This window comes from Lepidochelys kempii, chromosome 2, assembly GCF_965140265.1.
Source record: "Lepidochelys kempii isolate rLepKem1 chromosome 2, rLepKem1.hap2, whole genome shotgun sequence".
NCBI lineage: Eukaryota > Metazoa > Chordata > Testudines > Cheloniidae > Lepidochelys > Lepidochelys kempii.
Window position 1 is genome coordinate 40,427,708 of NC_133257.1, and position 26,086 is coordinate 40,453,793.

Genomic DNA, 26,086 nt, shown 5'->3' on the forward strand with positions numbered 1-26,086 from the left:
ATAGTAATAACTCATCTCTTGAAGAGACAGCCTAGTGATGCTCTATATAACTTAATCCAGCAGTAGGACATAACTTCTTGGGTGGTAAAAGTTGGAAGCACTTAGGATGCTATGTTGCTCTTGAGATTCATTTGCTACCTAGTCATAGGAAAATTTTGGCAGAGATTCATTAACCTGCTTTTACACCTGCAGGCAAATTTTACAGCAAATAAAGTGAAAGAAAAAGGAAAATCTGAATAGAAAGCATTGCAGTCCTTGTGTATTAACCATGATTACTGCTTCTGTGCAGACAAAGACTTTTGGCCAGACATGACAGACAAAAAGACATTAGCATTCCTGTAATACAACATTAACTACTTTATCAATTTTTTTTAAAAAAACCCTCAATTTTAACAATTATATTTTATATAAACTCATCACAGGCTTCCTACCTGGACTCCATCCTTCAGTTTCAAGATGCACTCCATTGTATTGATAGTGATGACAACTGGTTCTGAGCCTAGTTTTGTCCATGGTACATGGATTCGTAATTCATGAATATGTCCACTTAAAAAACTAAACGGTAGTTTCAGCTCCTAAAAAACACGAATTAACCAATTAGATATTCAAACTTAATTAAAAACAAAATCACAACTGTCAAGGACACATTTGCTACTTTACAAAAAAAACAACGAGAATAAAATCTTAAGAGCCACTTCATGCCTGCGCCCTCCCCACAAAAAAACCCTCAAGAGTTCTTTTTTTCCACTGTCAGTTATGTATGGCATAATTCTTGACACTTTAGTTAATAATTGGTCACATGCATTTACTCACACACATTTATTGTGCTTATGTGTTGAAAGAAAACATCTGGATTCTACTATATCCCTGATAATTAAAGAAGGTTTAAAACACAGTCTCTCTTATATGCAGCTACAGTGAAATGCATCACTACTCTAGAAACATAACTAGAGCATACTCACAACAATTAACAATGAAAGTTAATTATATTCATACGCATGCTGTATTATTTCTATAGTGCCTGTGGAGTGCATGGAGAGTTACAGATTTATATTAAAAAATGCATAGCGGTGAAAAGAGGTTTTTACTCCTAAAACCTTTTAGTACTTCATTGGGAGTTGCAAGTGCTCTGTACCTATTAGGAACAGGCTCAAATCACATGGAAGACAGCAAGAAATGATAAACACAAAGATGGAGCAGGTACTTAAAGAATGAGGGCTATGGTTTTATTACATATGTAACTTGTTGGTTCCTTTTTATCTATAAAGTTGAGTTTGTACTCTTTTCCTCCAGTGTTAACATAATATTTGAAGTTAAGGGAACAAGTCAAACAAGAGGAAAGGAGATCAACATGGGAAGACTAATCGAATCAGGCTACACTCCACACAGCAAAGATTTACTTTGTGGTTTATTTGACACACGGATGAGAGTTTCTGTACACACTGTATATAAAACAAATCTTTTGAACATGGTCAGGTTGAAATACATTCAGGGTTTTTTTTTAAACTATAAGAATTTCTTCCACTATAACCTATGTACAAGACTTCAATTAATTTTAATTATGTAAAAATTTTGAAGAGTCTCCATTATTCCATTCAAAATAATTTGGGACAAGGAAAAGACTGACATCCAAAGTTTCTTAAAGGACCACGTTTTAATTAACTTTAACTCCAAACAAAGATCTACTTGTAATTCTCAGAAAATTCATTCTGTACTCAAAATGTTGTAGGTCATTTTGCTGCCTATAACAAATGGAGTCAATCACATTACATCAGCTTTCCAACAGCCCAAACAAGCAGGGAAGAATAAGAAGCACTAAGCTCTCCAACAGCCTGATAAAATAAAAAATGTACAACATACAGGTGAGGCTTTCACAAAGGAAAATAGCAGGCCAGTACGAGCTGCAATTTAATTGAGTTGTAGAAATAAGCTAGCCTTCTTGTTTCTCAAATATTTAATTTCTATGCCAATCATCAGTATAGCAATGTTTATTTAGACACTGATTTGCCTTTACATGTGGGAATTCTAAGTTTACTTTAAAAGACATTCTGAAAGAGCTTTTTTCCACTATTTACCAGATGGATTTAACTCAAAGTCCCATTTGTGTCCAAAGCTTCCTACAAGATATGGAAAAATCCTTTGAATGAAGGAAAAAAAAAAAGAAAAACACACTTCTGAAAGCAGGAAGTGGAGCAAAACACTGAGAGATAGATTGCCTATATACTTAGAAGGTAAGTTAACCTTCCTGTGTCAAAGGAATGTTGATTCAAATGTTGTCTGACATTATCCTAATTGGACAAATAATTGTCTCTGCAGTGATATAATGCAAACCCTTTGTTGTGGTACTTAAGAATGATAATTGAGGCAACACAGAACAAGTGTGCACGCCACATTTAGTAATTTAACAAACAAACATACCAGAGGCCTTATTTTTATTCCCCTTCCATTCTCATGAAATCTTTTCCCATTAAACTAAGTACTACATGGAATGTTGAATAATATTTCTTGTAACTATACTAGATTACATTTGCTTAATACTTAACACTTACATAATGTTTTACATGTTTGAAGTAGTATACAAACATTAAAAGATATATGCTGTAGCTCAAACAATATACAGGTTCAATGCAGAAATTGTTGGGTTAGATTCTTTGGCTTGTGTTATGCAGGAGGCCAGACTAGATGATTTTAGTTCTCTCTTCTAGCCTTAAAAATCTATGAACCCTCAATATCCCTGTGGGACAGGTAGGTAAGTTAAGTATTATTACCTCTACTTCCATATTAATATCAAAACTTGTCTTCCTCACATTCAGGATTCTGCTCTATAAATAATATATTACAGTGATGCCTCACAATAATAATAAAGGCATTTTGTGTTTGCAGTTCCCAGATTAGGTTAAACTAATTTTTAAAGACAGGTTTTTTTCATATTTTCCCTTTATGGTACTGCTACAAGGTAGAGTTAAGGTTCTTTGGGTGCTTTAACCGTGCATTTCTGTACATATTTGGATTTCTCTTAAGGGTAACCTTAACCAGATCTAAATATTAATGGTAGCTTCAGTACAAGTGATCATGACTTGATCAGATTTCTGATATGCAAACAGAATAAAGTTCAGACCAGTAATTATACACACACACAGAGTCCAGACTGTAAACTATCTAGTTTGTCCCAATGCAGCCTTCGCAGATGCTCCGTGCCACCCACCACAGCAGCAGCTTCCCTTCCCTGACCAGCGCACCGTCTACCTCTGCAACCGTACCCCTTCCAGTGGCACAGAGGAAGACCGGGGACTACTTTACCTCCCACACACACACAGAGCCCGCAGCCCCTGCCCCGCCCCCAGCCTAAATGCAGTCCTGCTGCCCAGCTGGCCACCCCCCACGAAGCTCCCAGGGCCTGCTGGGGCTGCTCCCAGCTGCCGCGGCCTGGGGCAGGAGAACCCATTCGACACCCACACATAGCGGGTTAACGGTTAGGGTGGGTTAACAGTAAGACCAATACTTACCGGTTAACCGGTTAATATTTTACATCCCTACTTTCAATACTTCTAATGATTTGAAGATATACAACAACTTCAAAACATTATTTTATTTTACTTTTAAGGGCAGATTCACCAATACACCAGAGAAGCACAAAGCAGTCAGAATATATTGTTAAGTGAGATTTACTGCTGCTTTGCATTGCCAAAGCAGCGTAAAACTATCAAACTGTAAGGTGAATATGTTCCTTACTTTGCAATTGACTTATTAATTTATAAAGCTGTCTTGGTGAGACCAGCAATATGAGAAAAAGGTAGAAGCTGTTCAGCCCCAAAGTCCCATTGGTTGTATGCAATTAGAGATCTCTCTGCATTTCTGCTTCAGTTCCCCGGCAGTGCTACCTTGAGCACAGCTGAGAGTCCTTTAAGCACAATCATAATGCAGCCACAGAACCTTTAAACAGCAGTGTAACTAGATCAAATAATCTATAAAGGACAGTCTTTTTGTTCTGTGTTTATACAGTGCCTAGCATAATGGGGTCCTGGTCCACGAGTAGGACTCCTAGATTCAATGGTAAGAAAAATACAGTAATACCACCACCGGAGAGAATGCCGGACATGTATTCTGTCTCCCTCACACTACTGACTCATTCAACCAATAGCAACGTTGCATGCAAGACAGCTGTAAAAGGAAAGATTATGATTTGTTGAGTTTCTTCTGATACCACAATGCCCACCCCCCTTAAAAGTTGCCTGAGCTAGTGATTTCTATAGTAATACAAAATAGTTAATAACTTAATTTAAATATAATTTTTTCCACTATAATCTATGTACAAGATTTCAATTAATTTTAATTATATAAACATTTTGAAGAGTCTCCATTATTCCATTCAAGATCATTTGGGACAAGGAAGAGGCTAACATCCAAAGTTTCTTAAAGGACCACATTTTAATTAACTTTAAACTCCAAACAAAGATCTACTTGTAAATTCTCAGAAAATTCATTCTGTATTCAAAAAGTGAGTGCTGTCATTTTTATGAGGATGCATGTATTTTTCATACATAAAGATGCTGAATCTTTCCTTTAAGTGAAAAATGGAACTCAGGTTTAACTACACAGTTGCAACCAGTGCCTGCATAACAAAGAAAAAAAAAATACACATGCTCTTGAGGTAAATTGAACTGAAGTTAAATTTCATTTATATGCACTTATTAGCATTATTTATATAAAATTCTGCAAATTATTTTTTAAAAAACCTTAAGTTAACAGGAGGGTGGCCTGATAGCCCAGGAGACTGAAACACTCTTTGGGCTTGATCTAAGCCTTCCTGGATGTCAATGAGAATCTTTCAATTGAGTTTAGTGAATACTGGCTCCAACTTGGCATCAACAGTATAGATTCAGCACATTTCCTCATGTTGCTTTTGCAGTGTACCCCCATCCCAGCTTGGAGCGCCTTCCTCTAGAACTGTGGTTCTCAAACTTTTTTTTTCACGGACCACTTGAAAATTGCTGAAAGTCTTGATGGACCAAATATTAAACTCAATACTTACATGAACTTTACACATCATAGTAGCTGAGCACTTTGCAGACAAACAATAATTAATGTGTCCTCACAACATTCCTTCTTACTATGATTATCCCATTCTACCAGTGGGGAACTAAGGCACATACAGATTAAGGACCCAGTCTTGCAAACACATACACAAGGGAGCAATTTTGCACACATAATTAGTCTCACTAAGCTCAGTGAGATTTGAAGGTGCAAATGTTTGCAGGATGGAGGCCTACACAACTTGCCCACAGACAAAAAGAAAGTTTATGGCAGAGCCATTAAACGAACCCAGATTTCCTGGATCACCAGAAAACTATGCTTTCTTTCTGAGATTCAAGGGATTCTATTCCAATCCAACTACTTCAGAAAACATGTACACTTACTATACTTAGTAAAAGTAATTATGTTATGGCAGGAATCACCAGATGGGATTGTTAAACAGAGCCTTACAAGTACATTAGAACGGCCACACTGAGTCAAACAAACAGTCCACCTAGCCCAGCATCCTGTCCTCTGACAGTGGCCAATAGCAGGTGCCCCGGGGGAATGAACAGAACAGGCAATCAAGTGGTTCATCCTATCATCCACTCCTAGCTTCTGGCAAACAGAGGCTACGGACATTCAGAGTATTGCGTTGCATCCCTGCCCATCCTGGTTAATAGCCATTGACAGACCTATCCTCCTGAAACTTATCTAGTTCTTTTTTTAAGTCTTTTCTTAGGCTTGATCTACACTACCGACTTATTTCAGTATAACTATGTCGGTCAGGGGTGTGGAAAATCCACACCCTCGAGGGATGCAGTTATACCAACCAAACTCCATAGACAGCGCTATGTCAACAGGAGGACTTCTCCCATTGACATAGCTACTGCCTCTCTGGGAAGTGGAGTACCTACACCTAGAAGCTCTCCCATCAATGTAGGTAGTATCTTCACTAAGCGCTACAGAGGTTCAAGGAGTCTTAGAAGAAATGCTGTTTTGTTAGTTTTGTGATGCAGTTTCCTTTTGAGGGAGCTGTGGAAAGCAACACGATGTTTTGCTCTCTGCTTTAATTTAAATGAAGTCAATTCTAGGTGCAGACCTGCTTCCTAGGAACCAGGCAGCGTGTGGGCTGAGATTCCTGAAAGAGCGGATTGCCTACATGCTGTTTGTGAATGCACCTGCACAAGGACTAGAGAATAAGGTGTAAATAAAAACAAGTTACCCACAGAAAATACCAGTAGTCCACACTATCAATGTGCCCTTCAAAGGAAAACTGACCTACAAGGCTCTATCACTCAGTGGAGAGGAAATACGAGCAATCACCAAAGTGGGATACTTTCCAAGGAGAGAAATCGTGAGCAGCTATTGTTGCTGAACCAAAATGGAACAAATAAGTGAAACACTTGCAGAAATCAAAGCACATCAGAAGAAATTAAAAGAAGACCTAACATAGTATCTGGAAACTTCTCAGAAAGAAGTTAGGGATAGCCCAAAGGCAGAGATCTAACATAATCAGCTGGAAACAAAACCTCTGTTGATTAGGAAGACATGAAGGGTCAGGACATATTTTGAAACCCAGCTACAAAAGGCCTAGTCTGTGCCGGCAAAGTGGATTGAACAGGTGACCACTGACTTAATTACCATAGACAAAAAGGTTTTTCAGGAACCAGAAATAACAAGAAAGCTTAGGCCAACACAGAATTTGCTAATAAAGCTGAGATGCAGCAAGGACTTCAGGGACTGAGAAACTGCTTTGCGAGAAAACTCAGGAGGGTGCAGAGAGCCTTAGAAGTCAGCTACTGCCATAGGAATCAAGCCAGAATTTAGGTAAAACTAGAGATTTCCACGCTATTTGTATCCTGCAGGAACTCTGAAGAGGAAAAAACAAATGTTCAGGGGCTAAAATAATTCAGAAGTCCCACTATCTTTGAGGGAAAAACTTTCTGGGAGACTCTCTTAGCTCATTTTACCATACCCAAATGAATGGTTGGTGATACGAACAGAAGAATGTTTGGGGATGAGGGTGTTCTTGCTGCTAGCTTGAATGGTGCTGTAAACTTAAACCACAAAAAGAGAAACTGAGTTGGTACAAGCCTCTGATATGAAGTTTGGAGCCAGCCATCAATATGACCTGAGCCAGGGCTCAGCAAAGGGGTAAAAGAGACCCTATATTAACTGACAAATGACCTGAGGAAATTAGATATGCCAGAAACATCAGATACAAGCAAGGATACTCAGCTGGACATGGACTTGCAAACTGAGATCACCAAAAGGGATCAGACACTTGGTGAGGGAGGGGAATTTGCTACAGAACTACAGTCTTTCCATTCACAGCCCAGCAGAAAGAGGAAAGCCGCTACTGAAAAAGTTGGAAGCTCTCTGCAATGAGTCCCGTAAGTTAAAATCTGCACCTAAATCATTAAAAGGAGGATTTTAATTTGATTCACAACATTTTGAATGGTTTTAAATATCATTAAATTCAGTTAGTAAAATAAAAGATTGATAATATTTTTTAAAGGGAGAAGCAGTTCAGTTAAGTGCTGGTACTGTGAAATGACAGATCACTGAAAGAAGGGATATGCTCCATAAAGAGATGGCTCTCTCTTCAAGCCCAGTGATTTGCAGAAATGCAAATCTTCCCGGTTCATCCACTAGAACAGGGGATGTAGGATTCCCAGAGCAGCTAAAGGCTGAGCAACAGGGAAAAAACCTCCAAAGATAGGAACAAAACAGATAGCAAAAATAGTAATGATTGTAAGTGACGAGTGATCTACAGATAGTATCTTGAACATTTTACTGAACTTATTTTAAATTGAGCTACTGTTAACATACCTGTTCAAGTACATCCAGCTTTAATTCAAGTTTGCTAAGAACCACATCTCCTCCCCATAGTGACAGCTGTAGATCTGAGGGCTTCAAGTTCTTAATGTAGCGATTCACATAACTCATTAAAATAGGAGTCACGTACGACTCTAGCATTGTGGAAGATTTCTGGATTATACACCAAGCACTAAAAAAAAACAGTAAGAGATCACATTAAAAATTAGCATTAGTTAGTACAATGTTTGGAAATGTGACAATTTATTTCAAGTTTTGAACGTAAGAATGGCCATAGTGGGTCAGACCAAAGGTCCATCCAGCCCAGTATCCTGACTACAAACAGTGGCCAATGCTAGGTGCCCCAGAGGGAGCAAACCTAACAGGTAATGATCAAATGATCTCTCTCCGGCTATCCATCTCCACCCTCTGACAAACAGAGGCTAGGGACACCATTCCTTACCCATCCTGGCTAATAGCCATTAATGGACTTAACCTCCATGAATTTATCTAGTTCTCTTTTAAACCCTGTTATAGTCCTAGCCTTCACAACCTCCTCAGGCAAGGAGTTCCACAGGTTGACTGTGTGCTGAGTGAAGAAGAACTTCCTTTTATTTGTTTTAAACCTGCTACCCATTAATTTCATTTGGTGGCCCCTAATTCTTATATTATGGGAACAACTAAATCTCTTTTCCTGATTCACTTTCTCCACACCACTCATGATTTTATATACCTTTATCATATCCCCCTTAGTCTCCTCTTTTCCAGGCTGAAAAGTCCTAGCCTCTTTAATCTATCCTCAGATGGGACCAGTTCCAAACCCCTAATCATTTTAGTTGCCCTTTTCTGAACCTTTTCTAATGCCAGTATATCTTTTTTGAGATGAGGGGACCACATCTGTACGCAGTATTCAAGATGTGGGCGTATCATGGATTTATATAAGGACAATAAGATATTCTCCGTCTTATTCTCTATCCCTTTTTTAATGATTCCTAACATCCCGTTTGCTTTTTTGACTGCCGCTGCACACTGCGTGGACTTCTTCAGAGAGCTATCTACGATGACTCCAAGATCTTTCTCCTGATTAGTTGTAGCTAAATTAGCCCGCATCATATCGTATGGATAGTTGGGGTTATTTTTTCCAATGTGCATTACTTTACATTTATCCACATTCAATTTCATTTGCCGTTTTGTGAGATCTTTTTGAAGTTCTTCACAGTCTGCTTTGGTCTTAACTAGCTTGAGCAGTTAGGTATCATCTGCAAACTTTGCCACCTCGCTGTTTACACCTTTCTCCAGATCATTTATGAATAAGTTGAATAGGACTGATCCTAGGACTGACCCTTGGGGAACACCACTAGTTACCCCTCTCCTTTCTGAAAATTTACCATTTATTCCTGCCCTTTGTTCCCTGTCTTTTAACAGGTCTCAATCCATGAAAGGATCTTCCCTCTCATCCCATGACAACTTAATTTATGTAAGAGCCTTTGGTGAGGGACCTTGTCAAAGCCTTTCTGGAAATCCAAGTAAAGTAAGTAAGTATAACCCCTGTTTTCTTACTAAACTGGGGTTATATATACTTAAAGAAAACATTCAGTACTCAAAATGTACATATATTAAATATTTGTGTTCATGAATTTCCAACCTATTTGTATTAGAACCAGTAGTAGGCTTGTACAAAATATAAAAAATAAAGCATCAGGACAGCATGCGTGCCATATCCTTACATAATATTTTACAGCAGGAAAATAGTAATTGCTGGATCCATATAAATCCTGCTAATTTATAAACTTACCTTTCGCTGATGACAGACAGACAGATTAGAACATTGGCTTGGGCTGAACTAGCACCAATCTTAAAAATTGTCCAAAATTCATTATAAGATATCAAGAGTGAAGTTCTATTTCCTGCCACTCTTGGCAAACCAACGTTTTTTTAAAATCCAGCTAAACATAAATTGCATTTGGCATAGCACAGTTTTTGACATGGATAGTCACAAGACATGCACATCTTATTTTCACGACTGCCCAGCATATAATGCAATCTTATATTAGCCCACTTCAATACTACACAAATCCTATAAATAGGGTTGGCAGATTTTGATTTTTATTTCTTTTATCATTTTGATGAACAATATTGGTTTAATTTTAAACATTTTTTCTCAATTGTTATCTATTTAAATTTTCACAGTTGTACAAAATTATGGGGGGGTGAGTTAGAATAATTATTTAATGAAAGTAGCAGTTCAGATTTAATGAGTTAAAGCTTTATAAACCATAAAGCCCAAATTCTCAACATCACATGTCAAACATACAAAGTAAACATCCTTAAACCAAACTTTAATAAGTTCTCAAGAAGCATTTTTCTTACTTTGCCTGTCTGTAAATTTCAATTATTATAGAAGGAATTTTTTTGTAGGTTTATCTACTGTGAAATTAACATTTCCTGACATTTACCAATAAAAAACTAATCATTCCACACCTATCTATACTTCAGGACATTCACCCCTCACTAACACCTGCCTTCAAAGCTCCCACCCTCACCATCAACCCTCACCACCACCTGCCCCCAATCCGCACACTTACCCCACACCCCTGCCTGCCCCCAACCCTCCCACACTCACCCCTCATCACCGCCAGCCTGCAGCCCTTCCACACTCCTGCCCCTCACCCCTCCCGGCTTTCACCACCACCCCTACCCCCCGCACCCCTGCCTGCTCCCAACCCTCCCACTTGCCCCTCACCATCCCCTGCCCCCAACACCTGCCCCTCACCCCGACCCCTCTCGCCCCTCACCGCTGACTGACCCCAACCCTCCCCCTTGGGTAATGGTAAATGGCGCAGGGTTAAAGGCCTCCCAGGTAGAGATAGGGGTAATTGTGCTGCGGGTGAAAGCCCCCAACACTCCCACACTCCCCCGGCCACACCCCAGCCCCGCACTCGCCACGACCTGCCGCCACCCAACCCCTTCACGCTGCTGCCGCCCCACCTTCCCAGCACCCACCCCCAGCACTCTCCCCGCCCCTACCGTGGTCCCCAGGGCCCTCTCCCCGCCGACCCCGGCAGCCGACCTCCTGAGCCCCCGTCCCAGGCTAACCTGCCCGCAGCGCCTCACCGTGACGGCTGGCAGCCGCGGCCGTTACCGCTCGGCCAGGCAGTTCCGGGTTCCCCGGCGGGTGTCCTCCCCTCACGCGCCCCCCCCGCAGCGGCTCCGGCGCGTTCTCGGCGCAGGCTCGGTCGCGCCGACCGGCCGGAAGGTTCCAGCGGTGACACCGGGAGGCGGGAACGCCGCGCGCGCCTTGCCTGGCCTCGGTGCTGCAGCTGCGCGTTGGGGGCTTAGCGCTGCGGGGGAGGGCGATCACTGGGGCGGGAGGGTAAATGGTGCCGGAGTAAAAGCCCCCCGGTGGAGATGGGGGTGGGAGGGTAAATGGTGCTATGGTAAAAGTCCCTTGGGTAGAGATCGGGGGGAAGATAAATGGTGCTGAGGTAAAAGCCTCCTTTCCCCCGAGTGGAGATGGGGGAAGGGTAAATGGTGCCAGGGTAAAACCCCCACAAGTGGAGATGGGGGTGGTAATTGTGCCTGGATAAAAGCCCACACACACACACACGTGAAGAAGGTAGTAATATAACTTGGGATGGGGTTCTTATTTAGCCCTGTTGTAGGCTGAGCCTGTTCATTTCTATGAGCCTTGCCAGTAGGGAGGGTTCTGTACAGCAGCAAGGCCCAACTAAAGGGAGAAAGAAGCCAGACACTCTTCAGCAGAAGCAAAGAGGGATAGACCTGCTATGAGAGGGACAGGGTTTGCAACTGCTGAGTCTCCCTATGTGGCAAATGAGGCTGGAAATCTTGCTCTAGGACACACAAGAAAATCTTCCCCTCCAGGAGTTGCTTTCTGCTGACCTCCACCATGAGGGAAGAGAACGGGGGGGGGATCCTTTTTCCACCCTACTGTGTGATTTATTTAAAATACAATAATTTTATTTATAAAATACAGATAATTGAAGTACATAATTAGTCACTTAACAGTAGCAAGTGACCAGGACCACATGGCATTCACCCAAGAGTTCTGAAAGAACTCAAATATGAAATTGCAGAACTATTAACTATGGTTTGTAACCTGTCCTTTAAATCAGCTTCTGTACCCAATGCCTGGAAGATAGCTAATGTAACGCCAATATTTAAGAAGGGTTATGGAGGTGATCCTGGCAATTACAGACCGGTAAGTCTAACGTCAGTACCGGGCAACTTAGTTGAAACAGTAGTAAAGAATAAAATTGTCAGACACATAGAAGAACATAAATTGTTGTGCAAAAGTCAATATGGTTTTTGTAAAGGGAGATCATGTCTTACTAATCTATTAGAGTTCTTTGAGGGGGTCAACAAACATGTAAGAACATAAGAATGGCTTTACTGGATCAGACTGAAGGTCCATCCAGCCCAGTATCCTGTCTACCGACTGGCCAATGCCAGGTGCCCCGGAGGGAGTGAACTTAACAGGTGATGATCAAGTGATCTATCTCCTGCCATCCATCTCCACCCTCTGATAAACAGAGGCTAGGGACACCATTCCTTACCCATCCTAGCAAATAGCCATTAATGGACTTCTAGTGGCACCTTAGAGACTAACCAATTTATTTGAGCATAAGCTTTCGTGAGCTACAGCTCACTTCATCAGATGCATTCAGTGGAAAATACAGTGAGGAGATTTATATACACACAGAACATGAAAAAATGGGTGTTATCATACACACTGTAAGGAGAGTGATCACTTAAGATGAGCTATTACCAGAAGGAGAATAGAGGGGGGAGAAAACCTTTTGTAGTGATAATCAAGGTGGGCCATTTCCAGTAGTTAACAGGAACGTCCGAGGAGCAGTGGGGGGTGGGGGAAATAAACATGGGGAAATAGTTTTACTTTGTGTAATGACACATCCACTCCCAGTCTCTATTCAAGCCTAAGTTAATTGTATCCAGTTTGCAAATTAATTCCAATTCATCAGTCTCCCGTTGGAGTCTGTTTTTGAAGTCTTTTTGTTCTAATATTGTGACCTTTAGGTCTGAAATTGAGTGACCAGAGAGACTGAAGTGTTGTCCGACTGGTTAATGAATGTTATAATTCTTGACATCTGATTTGTGTCCATTTATTCTTTTACGTAGAGACTGTCCAGTTTGACCAATGTACATGGCAGAAGAGCATTGCTGGCACATGATGGCATATATCACATTTGTAGATGTGCAGGTGAACAAGCCTCTGATAGTGTGGCTGATGTGATTAGGCCCTATGATGGTGTCCCCTGAATAGATATGTGGACACAGTTGGCAATGGGCTTTGTTACAAGGATAGGTTCCTGGGTTAGTGGTTCTGTTGTGTGGTGTGTGGTTGCTGGTGAGTATTTGCTTCAGGTTGGGGTGCTGCCTGTAAGCAAGGGCTAGCCTGTCTCCCAAGATCTGTGAGAGTGATGGGTCGTCCTTCAGGATAGGTTGTAGATCCTTGATGACGCGTTGTCATTAATGGACTTAACCTCCATGAATTTATCTATGTGGACAAGGGGGATCCAGTGTACTTAGATTTCCAGAAAGCCTTTGACAAGGTCCCTTACCAAAGGCTCTTATATAAATTAAGTTGTCATGGGATGAGAGGGAAGATCCTTTCATGGATTGAGACCTGTTAAAAGACAGGGAACAAAGGGCAGGAATAAATGGTAAATTTTCAGAAAGGAGAGGGGTAACTAGTGGTGTTCCCCAAGGGTCAGTCCTAGGATCAATCCTATTCAACTTATTCATAAATGATCTGGAGAAAGGTGTAAACAGCGAGGTGGCAAAGTTTGCAGATGATACCTAACTGCTCAAGCTAGTTAAGACCAAAGCAGACTGTGAAGAACTTCAAAAAGATCTCACAAAACGGCAAATGAAATTGAATGTGGATAAATGTAAAGTAATGCACATTGGAAAAAATAACCCCAACTATCCATACGATATGATGGGGGCTAATTTAGCTACAACTAATCAGGAGAAAGATCTTGGAGTCATCGTAGATAGCTCTCTGAAGAAGTCCACGCAGTGTGCAGCGGCAGTCAAAAAAGCAAACGGGATGTTAGGAATCATTAAAAAAGGGATAGAGAATAAGACGGAGAATATCTTATTGTCCTTATATAAATCCATGATACGCCCACATCTTGAATACTGCGTACAGATGTGGTCCCCTCATCTCAAAAAAGATATACTGGCATTAGAAAAGGTTCAGAAAAGGGCAACTAAAATGATTAGGGGTTTGGAACTGGTCCCATCTGAGGATAGATTAAAGAGGCTAGGACTTTTCAGCCTGGAAAAGAGGAGACTAAGGGGGATATGATAGAGGTATATAAAATCATGAGTGGTGTGGAGAAAGTGAATCAGGAAAAGAGATTTAGTTGTTCCCATAATATAAGAATTAGGGGCCACCAAATGAAATTAATGGGTAGCAGGTTTAAAACAAATAAAAGGAAGTTCTTCTTCACTCAGCACACAGTCAACCTGTGGAACTCCTTGCCTGAGGAGGTTGTGAAGGCTAGGACTATAACAGGGTTTAAAAGAGAACTAGATAAATTCATGGAGGTTAAGTCCATTAATGGCTATTAGCCAGGATGGGTAAGGAATGGTGTCCCTAGCCTCTGTTTGTCAGAGGGTGGAGATGGATAGCCGGAGAGAGATCATTTGATCATTACCTGTTAGGTTTGCTCCCTCTGGGGCACCTAGCATTGGCCACTGTTTGTAGTCAGGATACTGGGCTGGATGGACCTTTGGTCTGACCCACTATGGCCATTCTTATGGCAGGATGACTGATGGAAATAAGTGTAGAGAAATGGAAATTACCACATCTAAAATGGAGGAAAAACTTAGAAGACCTCAAATTGGGTGGCCAGATTATTTCCAACCTGGCATACTAAAAGAACTGATACAAGAGATTACTAGTCTAGTAGCAAGGATTTTTAATAAACCAGTCCATTCAGGGGTAGTACTCTATCACTGGAGAATAGCTAAAGTTGTACTTTTATTTAAGAAAGGGGGAAAAAGTGATCTGGGCAATTACAGACCCATTAGTCTGACCTCAGTAGTATGCAAATATTTAGAACAAATTGTGAAAGAAAAAATAATTAAATTCATAGAACTAAAAGAGTTGTAATGAACAATGGATTTACAAAAGGTAAATCATACCAGACTGATCTGATTTCCTTTTTGAGAAAATAACAGATTTTTTTAGATAAGGGAAATAGTAAATCTGATATACTTGAACTTCATGAAAGCATTTGACATGGTACTACCGAGGAAATGATTAGTTAGAAAAGATGGGCATGAGTATAAGAATTGTAAGGTGGATAAAGAACTTGCTAAAGGGGAGAAGGCCTTGGGTTGTATTGAAAGGCGAATTACTGGACTGGAGGAAAGTTGTCTGTGGAGATTGGTCTTGGGACCAGTCTTATTCAATATTTTTATTAATGGCACAGAAAGTAGGAGTGTGGTAATGAAATTTAGTAAATGATATAAAGTTGGTGGGCATGGTCACTACAGAGGAGGACTGGATATTATATAGGAATATCTAGGTGAACTTGAAGGCTGGAATAACAGAAATGGGATGAAATTTGCTACATTTAGAAATAGTACAAAATGTAAGGTCTTGCACTTTGGGTCTAATAATAAAATTTCTGCTACAAGTTGGAAGTGACAGAGGAGAGAGTCCTTGCTGTGTTTTTTGATCATAGAATGACTATGTGCCACCAGTGTGATGTGGTTGTGAAAAAGGCAAATAAGATCCTAGGATGAATCAGGCAAGGCATTTCCAGTAGAGATAGACAAGTATTAATGCCGTTATACAAAGTACTGGTAAGAGCTCGTTTGGAATACTATATATAATTCTGGTATCAGAGGTGTAGGCGTGTTAGTCTGGATCTGTAAAAGCGGCAAAGAGTCCTGTGGCACCTTATAGACATGCATCCGACGAAGTGGGTATTCATCCACAAAAGCTTATGCTCCACAGGACTCTTTGTCATATATAATTCTGGTCACCCATATTTAAGAAAGATTAATTCAGACTGGAGCAAGTGAGAGGAGATCTTCTAGGATGATCAGGGAATAGAGGGCCTATCTTATGAGAGGAGACTGGAAGAGCTTGTCCTGTTTAGCCTCACAAAACGAAGGTTGAGAGGGGTCATGACTGTTGTCTATAAATACATTGGGGGTAAACACCAGAGAGCACAAAGAGCTCTTTAAGCTAAAGCAGGGTACTCAAACTTAATTGCACCACAACCCCCTTCTGACAACAAAAATTACTACATGACCCCAACAGGGTAGCAATGAGCCTGCCCGAGCCCCACTGCCCTGGGTGGGGGGGCCAAAGCTGAAGCCTAAGGACTTCAGCCGCAGGCAGGGGGCCTGTAACCTGAGCCCCATCGTCGAGGACTGAAGCCCTCGGGCTTCAGCTTTGGCCCCGGATGGTCGGGCTTGGGCTTCAGCCCTGGGCCCCAGCAAGTCTAAGCCAGCCCTAATAACCCCATTAAAATGGGGGCATGACCCACTTTGGGGTTCTGAACCACAGTTTGAGAACCACTGAGCTAAAGGAGTGTTACCATAAGAAGAGGTTACTCACCTTGTGCAGTAACTGAGGTTCTTTGAGATGTGTCCCCCTGTGGGTGCTCCACTTTAGGTGTTTGTGCGCCCCTGCGCTCATAGTCGGATACTTTTGGTAGCAGTGCCCGGTTGGGTCGCAGATGTGTCATCCCTGTCTCATGCTCTTCCAGACAGTTAACTGACAGTGTGTGACCAACCCCCACGCCATTCCTTCTCTACTGCAGAGACTGATTCAGAAAACTCCAAAGTAGAGGGGAGGAGGGAGGGTAGTGGAGCACCCACAGGGACACACAGCTCAAGGAACCCCAGTTACTGCACAAAGTGACTAACCTTCTCTTCTTCTTTGAGTGCTGTCCCTGTGGGTGCTCCACTTTAGGTGACTTCAGAGCCGTGCCCTCCAATGGAGGGAGGGGTAGAAGTCACGACACGACAGTACACAGCGTCCGAACGAGGTATCAGATGTTACCTGTTGCTCTAAGGCGTAGTGCTGTGTAAAGGTATGGGCTGAGGCTCAGGTAGCAGCTCTACAAATGCCCTTGATGGGTACATTGTGCAGGAAAGCAGTGGAGGTTGATAGGGCTCTAGTGGAATGTGCGTGAATCCCCATGTGGGGTTGGCGGTCGCACTGATGATAGCAGAGTTTTATGCAATCGGAGAGTCTTTGTTTAGAGATGGTGCTCCCTTTGAAATGTTCGGTCATGGATACAAACAGTGTAGGTGCTTTACGGAACGGTCTAGGAGCCACACTCCCAGTGCCGGAAGCTACTCCCCTCGTGGGGGTGGTTTTTTTACAGCACTGGGAGAACTCTCTCCCAGCACTGGTGCCGCGATACACAGCCACGTTAAAGCGCTGCTGCGGGAATAATCACTTCCCTTGATCTGCTGGCAATGCTCCTACTAATGCAGCCCAATATGCTGTTAGCCTTCTTGCAACAAGGGCATGCTGCTGACTCATATCCAGCTTCTCATCCACTGTAATCCTCAAGTCCTTTTCTGCAGAACTGCTGCTTAGCTAGCCGGTCCCCAACCTGTAGCGGTGCATGGGATTCTTCCGTCAAAAGTGCAGGACTCTGCACTTGTCCTTGTTGAACCTCATCAGATTTCTTTTGGCCCAATCCTTTAATTTGTCTAGGTCACTCTGGATATACCCTTAGATAAAGGTAAGCTGGCAGAAGCTTAGTTTGAACATAAGGGAAACACTGATAGTGTGTTAAGTGAAAGTGGAGTGACTGTCCTTCCTATCCTTCTTTCATTTAAGAAGTTTTCAATTTGGGGTGCTGCTGGATCCTCAATGACACCTGGAAGTACAGGTGGCATCAGGGGCCCAAAGCATCATTTTACAACTGCATCTATTTACCCAGGTCTTTGTTACCCAGGTCTTTGTACTCTGCGGGGGTTCCCCGGGGAGGAGTCACATGGAGGGTTATGTGGGGAGGACACGTGCCCTCCTTTATGTCCCTCCCATGAGTACAGTACTGGCCAGAAATGATTTCTACTTGCACCACTGCGAGGGAGAGACCACTCCCTCCTTCCCAGCCGCAGCTCAGGGACTGCCACGGCAGGGGAGAGAGGGAGAGACCCTCCCCCACCTCCTTCCCAGCGCAGCTCAGGGACTGCCGCAGCAGGAGAGAGAGAGGGCATATCCATTGCATTAGAAAGGTAAGAATACTAATATAAAAATATGAGTTGTGTGCTTTTATTTGTAGAACAAAAAAAGTTAATTATTAAGGTTTTTTTTATATATAGCACTTTTATCCAAAGCGCCTTACAAAAGTTAGCTAATGGTACAGACAACATTTGGAAAGATTATTAAGTGGTGCACCAAGACCCTCAGCAATTTTCAAGTGGTCTGCGAAAAAAAAAGTTTGAGAACCACTGGTCTAGATATATGTAGAGCTGCCTCAGCATAGTGTCCTGATCTAAATAACCTCTATGAAATCAACTCTGGCCAACACTTACCAATGTGTCTAATAACTTTGGGTGCACGCAGGAGGATCAAGACCAGAGTGCTCAGCACCTTGCAGGATTGAGCCCATAATGCCTTAGATGTTTCTAGTTGTGGACCAAAATATTGAGGCATATTAGTGCACATTTATGAATATTTGGGTCTTACCCTATCTGGGCCAGGTATACCCAGGGTCTTTGTCTGCTTCCATTCATGTTTCCCTTGCCAGTGGGTTGGTCCCTCAGTGAATTGAGTCCTTTTTCACAAATCACTTGCAACCTCCCTTCTTTAAGAGGACACAAAGCGAGGACAACAACCCACCATGAGTGAGCTGGACTGCCTGGGAAGGGACATCATCAGGGCAGCCAGGGGATCTTTGTGTGTTTTCTCAAATTTATAAGGGTTTAACACACGTTAAAAGTGCTATAAAATAATAAGGTACGTTCACAAAATCCATTTACATAAATTCAATTTGCTTTTTGAATTATTATGGCCACTGCATTACTCCCCTGCCCAGAATACTTGTGGGCCTGATCTGTCATTCAAATACCATGATGACAGGTGTAGTACTAGAGTTATAGTGTACCTGGAATGCATTATTTGTCTTTTAAGAGTATAGTTTATACGTAAAAGATGAAAAGTGTGTATGAAAAGTGTGCACATCTAATTTTTTTAGGGTTAAAACTGACAGTACTCAAAGTTTTAGATACATTGAAAACAATGGAGTTAGATTACTGTTCTTTCAATATTAAAGTTTTAGTGCATAAAAAAAATGTTTGGCCCATTTTCACACTCTGTTGTTTTATGGATCCTTTGGGTATGAAGAGACATCTTTCATTTGTGCAGCTAACTTGTGAATGCATTAAAAAAAAAAAAAAGCAGAGTCAGCCAGAATGATGTTATTCCTGGTTCCAGTACATGCAGTGTAAGTATGACAAATAGTTTTAAAACATATTTGTAAAGAACCATATAATTTATTACAACCTCCAGGCATCAGAAGATTTATATGCTAAACGTTTCATACAGATTTTGCCCGATTGTTGCTGTACTGTTCAAGCAAAAAAAGGTTACTTCCGTGGCAACTTCCCACATAACCTTCTTCTGAAACAATCCAGCTTTGGAAGGCTTAAGAGGGAAATGTGTTATGAGAATAGTGTCCATTTACTTTAAGTGTAAATAGTAATTGTATAAGTCAATTTTATCCTAATGTTATCACTTTTACAATCAGAAAAAGGGTATGTTATTAAAAAGTAAGAAGTGAATGATGCTAACATTTGCTGATGGTGTAGGAAATGGCAGCTACTTTTCGTTTGGAGACTGCTAAATATCCAGTTACCTCTATTAGTTATTTATAGGGCTAAACTACCTTTCTCAACTATGCATTAGGAGCCTCTTTTGCCCTGTGTTTATTTCACAGAGTTTAAGACCCAAAGGGACCATTAGATCATCTATATATCACAGGCCATTAAATTTCACTGTGACCCCTGTGTCGAGAGCAATAACTTGGGTTAGACTAAAGCATCTCAGTCCTCAGGAGACTAACTGTTGTGTGCCACAGGCAGAGAACAGGAGAGACCAAAGTGCCACCAGTGGCCGAGGCCCCTGCAATGGCTAAAAACCAGATAAGGTGAAATATGCCCAGATGATCTTCACAGGTGATCTGTGTTCTATGTTGTAGAACAGGGGTAGGCAAACTATGGCCCACGGGCCGGATCCGCGCATCAAGGCTTTGGATCTGGCCTGCAGGATTGCCACCCCTGTGGCGCCACAGGCCCCGCGCCACTCCCAGAAGCAGCCAGCACCACATCCCTGCAGCCTCTGGGTTGAGAGGGGGAAGGAGGGCTCCGCGCACTGCCCTCACCTGTGGGTACCTCCCCCGAAGCTCCCATTGGCCACGGAACCTGAGTCCCCCTGCCACACCCCAACTCCCTGCCGCACCCCACACCCCTCCTGTTCCTCAACCCCCTGCCCTGAGCCCCCTGCTGCACCCTAACTTCCTGCCCTGCGCCCCCCCACACTCCTCCCTGCACCCCTCCCCTGAACCCCCCTGCACTCCGCACCCCAACTCCCTTCCCTGAGCCTCCTCGTACATGCCGCACCCCTCCTCTGCCCCAACCCCTTGCCCTGAACCCCTTCCTGCACACTGCACCTCCTCACACACCCTGCACTGCCTCCCACCCCACCCCACCCCCTTGCCCCCGCTCTACATTCAATTTCCCCACCCAGATGTGGCCGTCGGGCCAAAAAGTTTGCCCACCTCTGCTGCAGAAGATGACAAAAAAAAAAATTCAGGGTCCTTACCAATTTGACATGGGGGAAAATTCTTCCTGATGCCAAATCTGGTGATGAGTTGGACAATGAGCACGTGACCAAGACACACCAGACATACCTCTAGGAAAGAGGATTCTCTATATCGCTGGTCCCACCATCTGGTGTTCCATCTTCAGGTGTAGCTCATCCCTGATGCTTCAGGAGGAACAAAATATATCTGACCACTTCTGTACTGGGGGGAATTCCTGCAGGTGACTGGTTGAAGCATGAAATTTGATTTGCTGGCTCTGCTATTGGAACCAGAAACATTTCAGCAGAACCTACAATGCAAGCCCTTAAACTTTCTTTTCTTCTAAATTAATATACAGTAATTTTGCATATTGTATAGCTATTGTGAAATATGTTTATAGAAATCAGACTCCTTGAACTGATGAGCGAGGGAATTGCATAACTGAAAGGGCTTCACTTATAATTCAGTATTGAGCAGTCATTTGTCTGACTGGCTGAGACAAATTTTATTTGAATAAAATATTTATTTCTATACTGGTCTAGTGTGTGTCTGTGGCTTTACAGACAAAACATGGCCCCCACCCTGAAGATATTACAGTCGAGTTCAGACTGTATAAGGACAAAGGACACAGAAGAGATGTAACAGAATTATATAATGTGGATTCTTTAGGTGAGACATATTCATTGTTGGTACCTGAGTTGTTAATTACTACTGTTATTTTTTTTTCAAGATTTAAGAATTTTATTAAGTTATTAAAATAACAAAACAGTACAGAGTTTAAGTGTAGAAGTTTCTGGTTATCAGGGAATAAGGTACAGATCATCAAGGGGTGCTGTCATAAATATAAAGGGAAGGGTAAACCCCTTTAAAATCCCTCCTGGCCAGAGGAAAAATCCTCTCACCTGTAAAGGGTTAAGAAGCTAAAGGTAACCTCGCTTTAAAGGTAACCTGACCAAAATGACCAATGAGGAGACAAGATACTTTCAAAAGCTGGGAGGAGGGAGAAAAACAAAGGGTCTCAGTCTGTCTATATGCTGCTTTTGCCGGGGATAGACCAGGAATGGAGTCTTAGAACTTTTAGTAAGTAATCTAGCTAGGTATGTGTTAATTATGATTTCTTTAAATGGCTGAGGAAAGAATTGTGCTGAATAGAATAACTATTTCTGTCTGTGTATCCTTTTTGTAACTTAAGGTTTTGCCTAGAGGGATTCTCTATGTTTTGAATCTAATTACCCTGTAAGGTATCTACCATCCTGATTTTGCAGAGGGGATTTCTTTACTTCTATTTACTCCTATTTCTATTAAAAGTCTTCTTGTAAGAAAACTGAATGCTTTTTCATTGTTCTCAGGTCCAAGGGTTTGGGTCTGTGATCACCTATGCAAATTGGTGAGGCTTTTTATCCAACATTTCCCAGGAAAGGGGGGGTGCAAGTGTTGGGAGGATTGTTCATTGTTCTTAAGATCCAAGGGTCTGGGTCTGTAGTCACCTAGGCAAATTGGTGAGGCTTTTTACCAAACCTTGTCCAGAAAGTGGGGTGCAAGGTTTTGGGAAGTATTTTGGGGGGAAAGACGTTTCCAAACAGCTCTTCCCCAGTAACCAGTATTTGTTTGGTGGTGGTAGCAGCCAATCCAAGGACAAAGGGTGGAATATTTTGTACCTTGGGGAAGTTTTTGACCTAAGCTGGTAAAGATAAGCTTAGGAGGTTTTCATGCAGGTCCCCACATCTGTACCCTAGTGTTCAGAGTGGGGGAGGAACCTTGACAGGTGCAAAATCCAGTTTAGGATTGGATGGCGTAAGGAATACATAATCTGCAATATCTCCAATTGGGGGTCAAATGTTAATGGGTCAAAGTACAGACATTGAGATGGGAGGGTATATTGTTCATATAATGGCTATGTTCAGGTATGGAGTATAATGAGGAGGATGGATTTACCCTCATTTGGTGAGATTTAATGTTCAGTGAGTTTATGGTTCCAGTTCATATGGTCCAGTGGAAAAAGTCTCTGTCCCTTTCTCATAGTTGATGCACAATGTCGTTCTGCCTCATGGCTCCTGGCACTGTCGGTGACCAGTGATGTGTTTGATGTAGATATCCCTGGACCATCATATTACTGTAACACCCAGAAGCCCTGGGCAGCATCAGGATTCTATTGTGCTAGTCATAGTAAAAATTCATAGGAAGAGGTGGTTTTTCCTCAGAAGAATTTACACACTGTTAGATTATACTCTAGTTTTATGTGACTGTGCAGGGAATTAAGTCCCGCCCCCCACAACTCCTGGATGGGTTCTTAAGACCTGCAAGGATCACAGGTCTGTGGGGGTGGGGGCAGGGGAAATAGAAGAGCAGGGACTGAAAGTCTAATGCTCCCCACCCTCCAGCAAACAAGAGAGAGGGAGGGAGGTGCAGAGAGTGGGAAGTGCTGGCTGTGTACACGGGGAGTGTTAAGGAGGAAGCACACTACACCCTGAGGAGGGGTGTTGTACATTACTCCATTCCTAGCACTGTACTGCAATTAGCCCTGTTCAGGACTGAGTCAAAAGGTCCAATCTAGCCTTAAATTAAGATAAGACAGGCCAAGTGAGTATGACCACCAGAGAAAATGAAGGAGAACAAGGGTAAAGGGGATAGGGACACAAGTTTAAATAGGCTAGCTAAGTGCACATTTTGTTTAAAAAAAGTTATTAATTTTGCTGATAATCTCTGCTGGCCATCTGTCCAGCCATCATCAATAATTGCCATTTGTTTTAACTTTGACTTTGTATTAACATTTTGGATTTAATATTAATTGCTGCACATTAATTTGTGTGATGGAAGTTGGAAAACACTGAGACTTCAAAAAACAAAAAAAAAACCCAGCCAAGTTCACCAAGTAGACATTGCCCGCTATATATCTGGGGGTTTTTTTTGTTTGTTTGTTTGAATAGGTCAGATCTGGACCAGGTAGCCCATCCTTTTATTTAACCCCTGGACTGGTAATAGAATGGGTGTTCATTTTGGCACTAGCTTCTTATATGAAAAATGAGTGGAATGTCATGTCATGTCATTCCAGATACAATCCAGTCACAATGCACAAAAAATTTCAGAAGGTGCCTAGTATGTCATTCAGCAATGACATTAAGTCTTCTCATTTTCATACATCACTCCAAAGGTTCTAGGATACAGGCCCGTAATCCAAGGAAGCAGCTTTGTGAGCTTGGTGCCAATCTGAAATGCATTCTGTATCCCACTATTCCTCCATTCAGAAAGGCAGACCGTTGCCCAAAATTTGGGTGGAGTGGGAAGAGAAATCTTTTCTTACCTCAGACTACCAACAGTAGAAAAGTGTAGTTGTAGCTGTGTCGGTCCCAGGATATTAAAGAGACAAGGTAGGTGAGGTAATATCTTTTACTGGACCAACATCTAATGTTCAGAGAGACAAGTTTTCGAGCCACACAGAGCTCTTCTTCAGGTCTGGGAAAGGAACTTCCAGCATCACAACCCAAAACAGATTGTTTAACAGAAATAGTTAGCACATTTTGTAAGGGACCATTCAAAGGCAGAGTGGCCCATTAACAACTCTGCAGTCATAAGACAAAAAGAGGGGGTTAGTGGGTTACAGGTTGTTGTAATAAGCCATAAATCCAGTGACTGTTTAGTCCATGATTTTTAGTTTCTAGCAAGACATAAGTAGTAATTTTTCCATTCTGCTCCGCGTTGATAAGGCCTCAGCTGGAGTATTGTGTCCAGTTCTGGGCACCACATTTCAGGAAAGATGTGGACAAATTGGAGAAAGTCCAGAGGAGAGCAACAAAAATGATTAAAGGTCTAGAAAGCATGACCTCTGAGGAAAGATTTAAAAAAGAAGGAGTTGTTTAGTTTGGAGAAGAGAAGACTGAAAGGAAGACATAACAGTGTTCAAGTACATAAAAGGTTACAAGGAGGAGGGTGAAAAATTGTTCTCCTTAACCTCTGATAGGATAAGAAGCAATGGGCTTAAATTGCAGCAAGGGAAGCTTAGATTGGACATTAGGAAAAAACTTCCTGTCAGGGTAGTTAAGCACTGGAACAAATTGCCTAAGGAGGCTGTGGAATCTCCATCATTGGAGGTTTTTAAGAACAGGTGAGAAAAATACTTATCAGGAATGATCTGGTTATTACTTAATCCTGCCGTGAGTGCAGATGACTGGACTAGATGACCCTATTGAGGTCCCCTCCAGTCCTACACTTTTGATTTTAATCCATTCAAAATACTGCTGCAAAGATAACTTTCCTGGCTCATTTGACCATATCACCCCTCTTTGTATCCCTCCACTGACTCCCCTCTCTTCATCACAAACACAAACTACTTGTCTTCACTTTCAAGGCCCTTCATGGTCTAACTCCACCCTACCTACCACATTTTACATGCTACCGAGAGATCAGTTCCCACCTCTCCTCTCCCAGTCATGCCAGCCTTCATTTTAAATTTTCAAACAAGCAACTTTGTGTTTTCTTTTCATGCATGAGAATAATTCCCTGTAAACACCTGCAGAGCCACATCATTGTTTTTCAAAGTCCTCCTTAAAAAACTCATTTGCAGTGAGGCCTACAAAAAAAAAAACACACACACACACCTAACAGTTAGGTAACCAGCATGCTGAGACCACTGCCTATCATGCTGACCAATATTGTCTCAGTGTTTTCTTGTGCTTTCCATCTGGCTGCTGTATCCATCTCTTGTTCCAAGGAGCTTATAATATATGACTTATTGTTCTGTGTTTGTTCAGTGCCTACCACGGCTGGGCCCTGGTCCATGACTGGAGCTCCTAGGGGCTATTGCAATACAAATAATAAACAGCAACAACTTGAGTAGCACTCCTCTATAATGAGAGGATCCAATTTACACTACTTCGATTTCTTGTGCAGTTGTCTTTCTATGATGTAGCCAGGGATACCAGCAGGGTCCTGGAAGTACTACTACACCATGATATTCGTCAACTAGAAGAGAAGATTCCCTTCCCCGTTCCAAAATCATAGAAGCTAGAGATGGAAAAGAATCTCTACTGAAAATGCCCTGACCTTACTATACAGAGTTCTCTCCAAGAAGCACAGATGGACCCTCACACGTGCCAAAGGCAAGTGGTCTGAAGCAGAAAGGAGAAATATAAAAGCCCAAGTGTCAAATTTTGGGGTTCAATCCAGACCACAGAGAGATTGTGTCATCACTTGTCCTGTAATCCTGGGTGCCTTAAAATGCTCTGTTGCTGTGGCACCCTGTCTGGATGCCCCCAGCCAGCACAGAAGCATGTACTAAGGATCTGGGCGTTGAGTAGCCCTGGTTCAGCAGCTCTGTCTCCAGTAGCCTGCTTGTTGCACCACAGTCACACTCTGGTCACCACCAGCCAAGTGACCAACACAACTCCAGTCCCAAATTTCCCCAAAACCATCTGCCCTGAAACATC

The 26,086-nt window shown here is 42.2% G+C and overlaps 1 protein-coding gene across 16 annotated transcripts in view; it reads right to left on the reverse strand.

Annotated features, from left to right (window-relative positions):
• VPS13B (vacuolar protein sorting 13 homolog B) overlaps positions 1-11,089 on the reverse strand; it is a 921,287-nt gene extending 910,198 nt beyond the window's left edge. For 3 of the 16 annotated variants that reach the window (XM_073330469.1, XM_073330470.1, XM_073330471.1), the window contains exons 1-3: positions 10,948-11,086; positions 7,849-8,026; positions 432-575 (exon numbers count right to left, since the gene is read on the reverse strand). In XM_073330469.1, coding sequence (XP_073186570.1) covers positions 432-575; positions 7,849-7,995 — 291 coding nt within the window. In that variant the 5' untranslated portion in view covers positions 7,996-8,026; positions 10,948-11,086. Of the gene's footprint in view, positions 1-431; positions 576-7,848; positions 8,027-10,860 lie in introns of all 16 variants that reach the window. The other 13 variants (XM_073330473.1, XM_073330475.1, XM_073330474.1 and 10 more) reach the window with 9 other exon arrangements.
• Between the last annotated feature and the right edge of the window lie 14,997 nt (positions 11,090-26,086).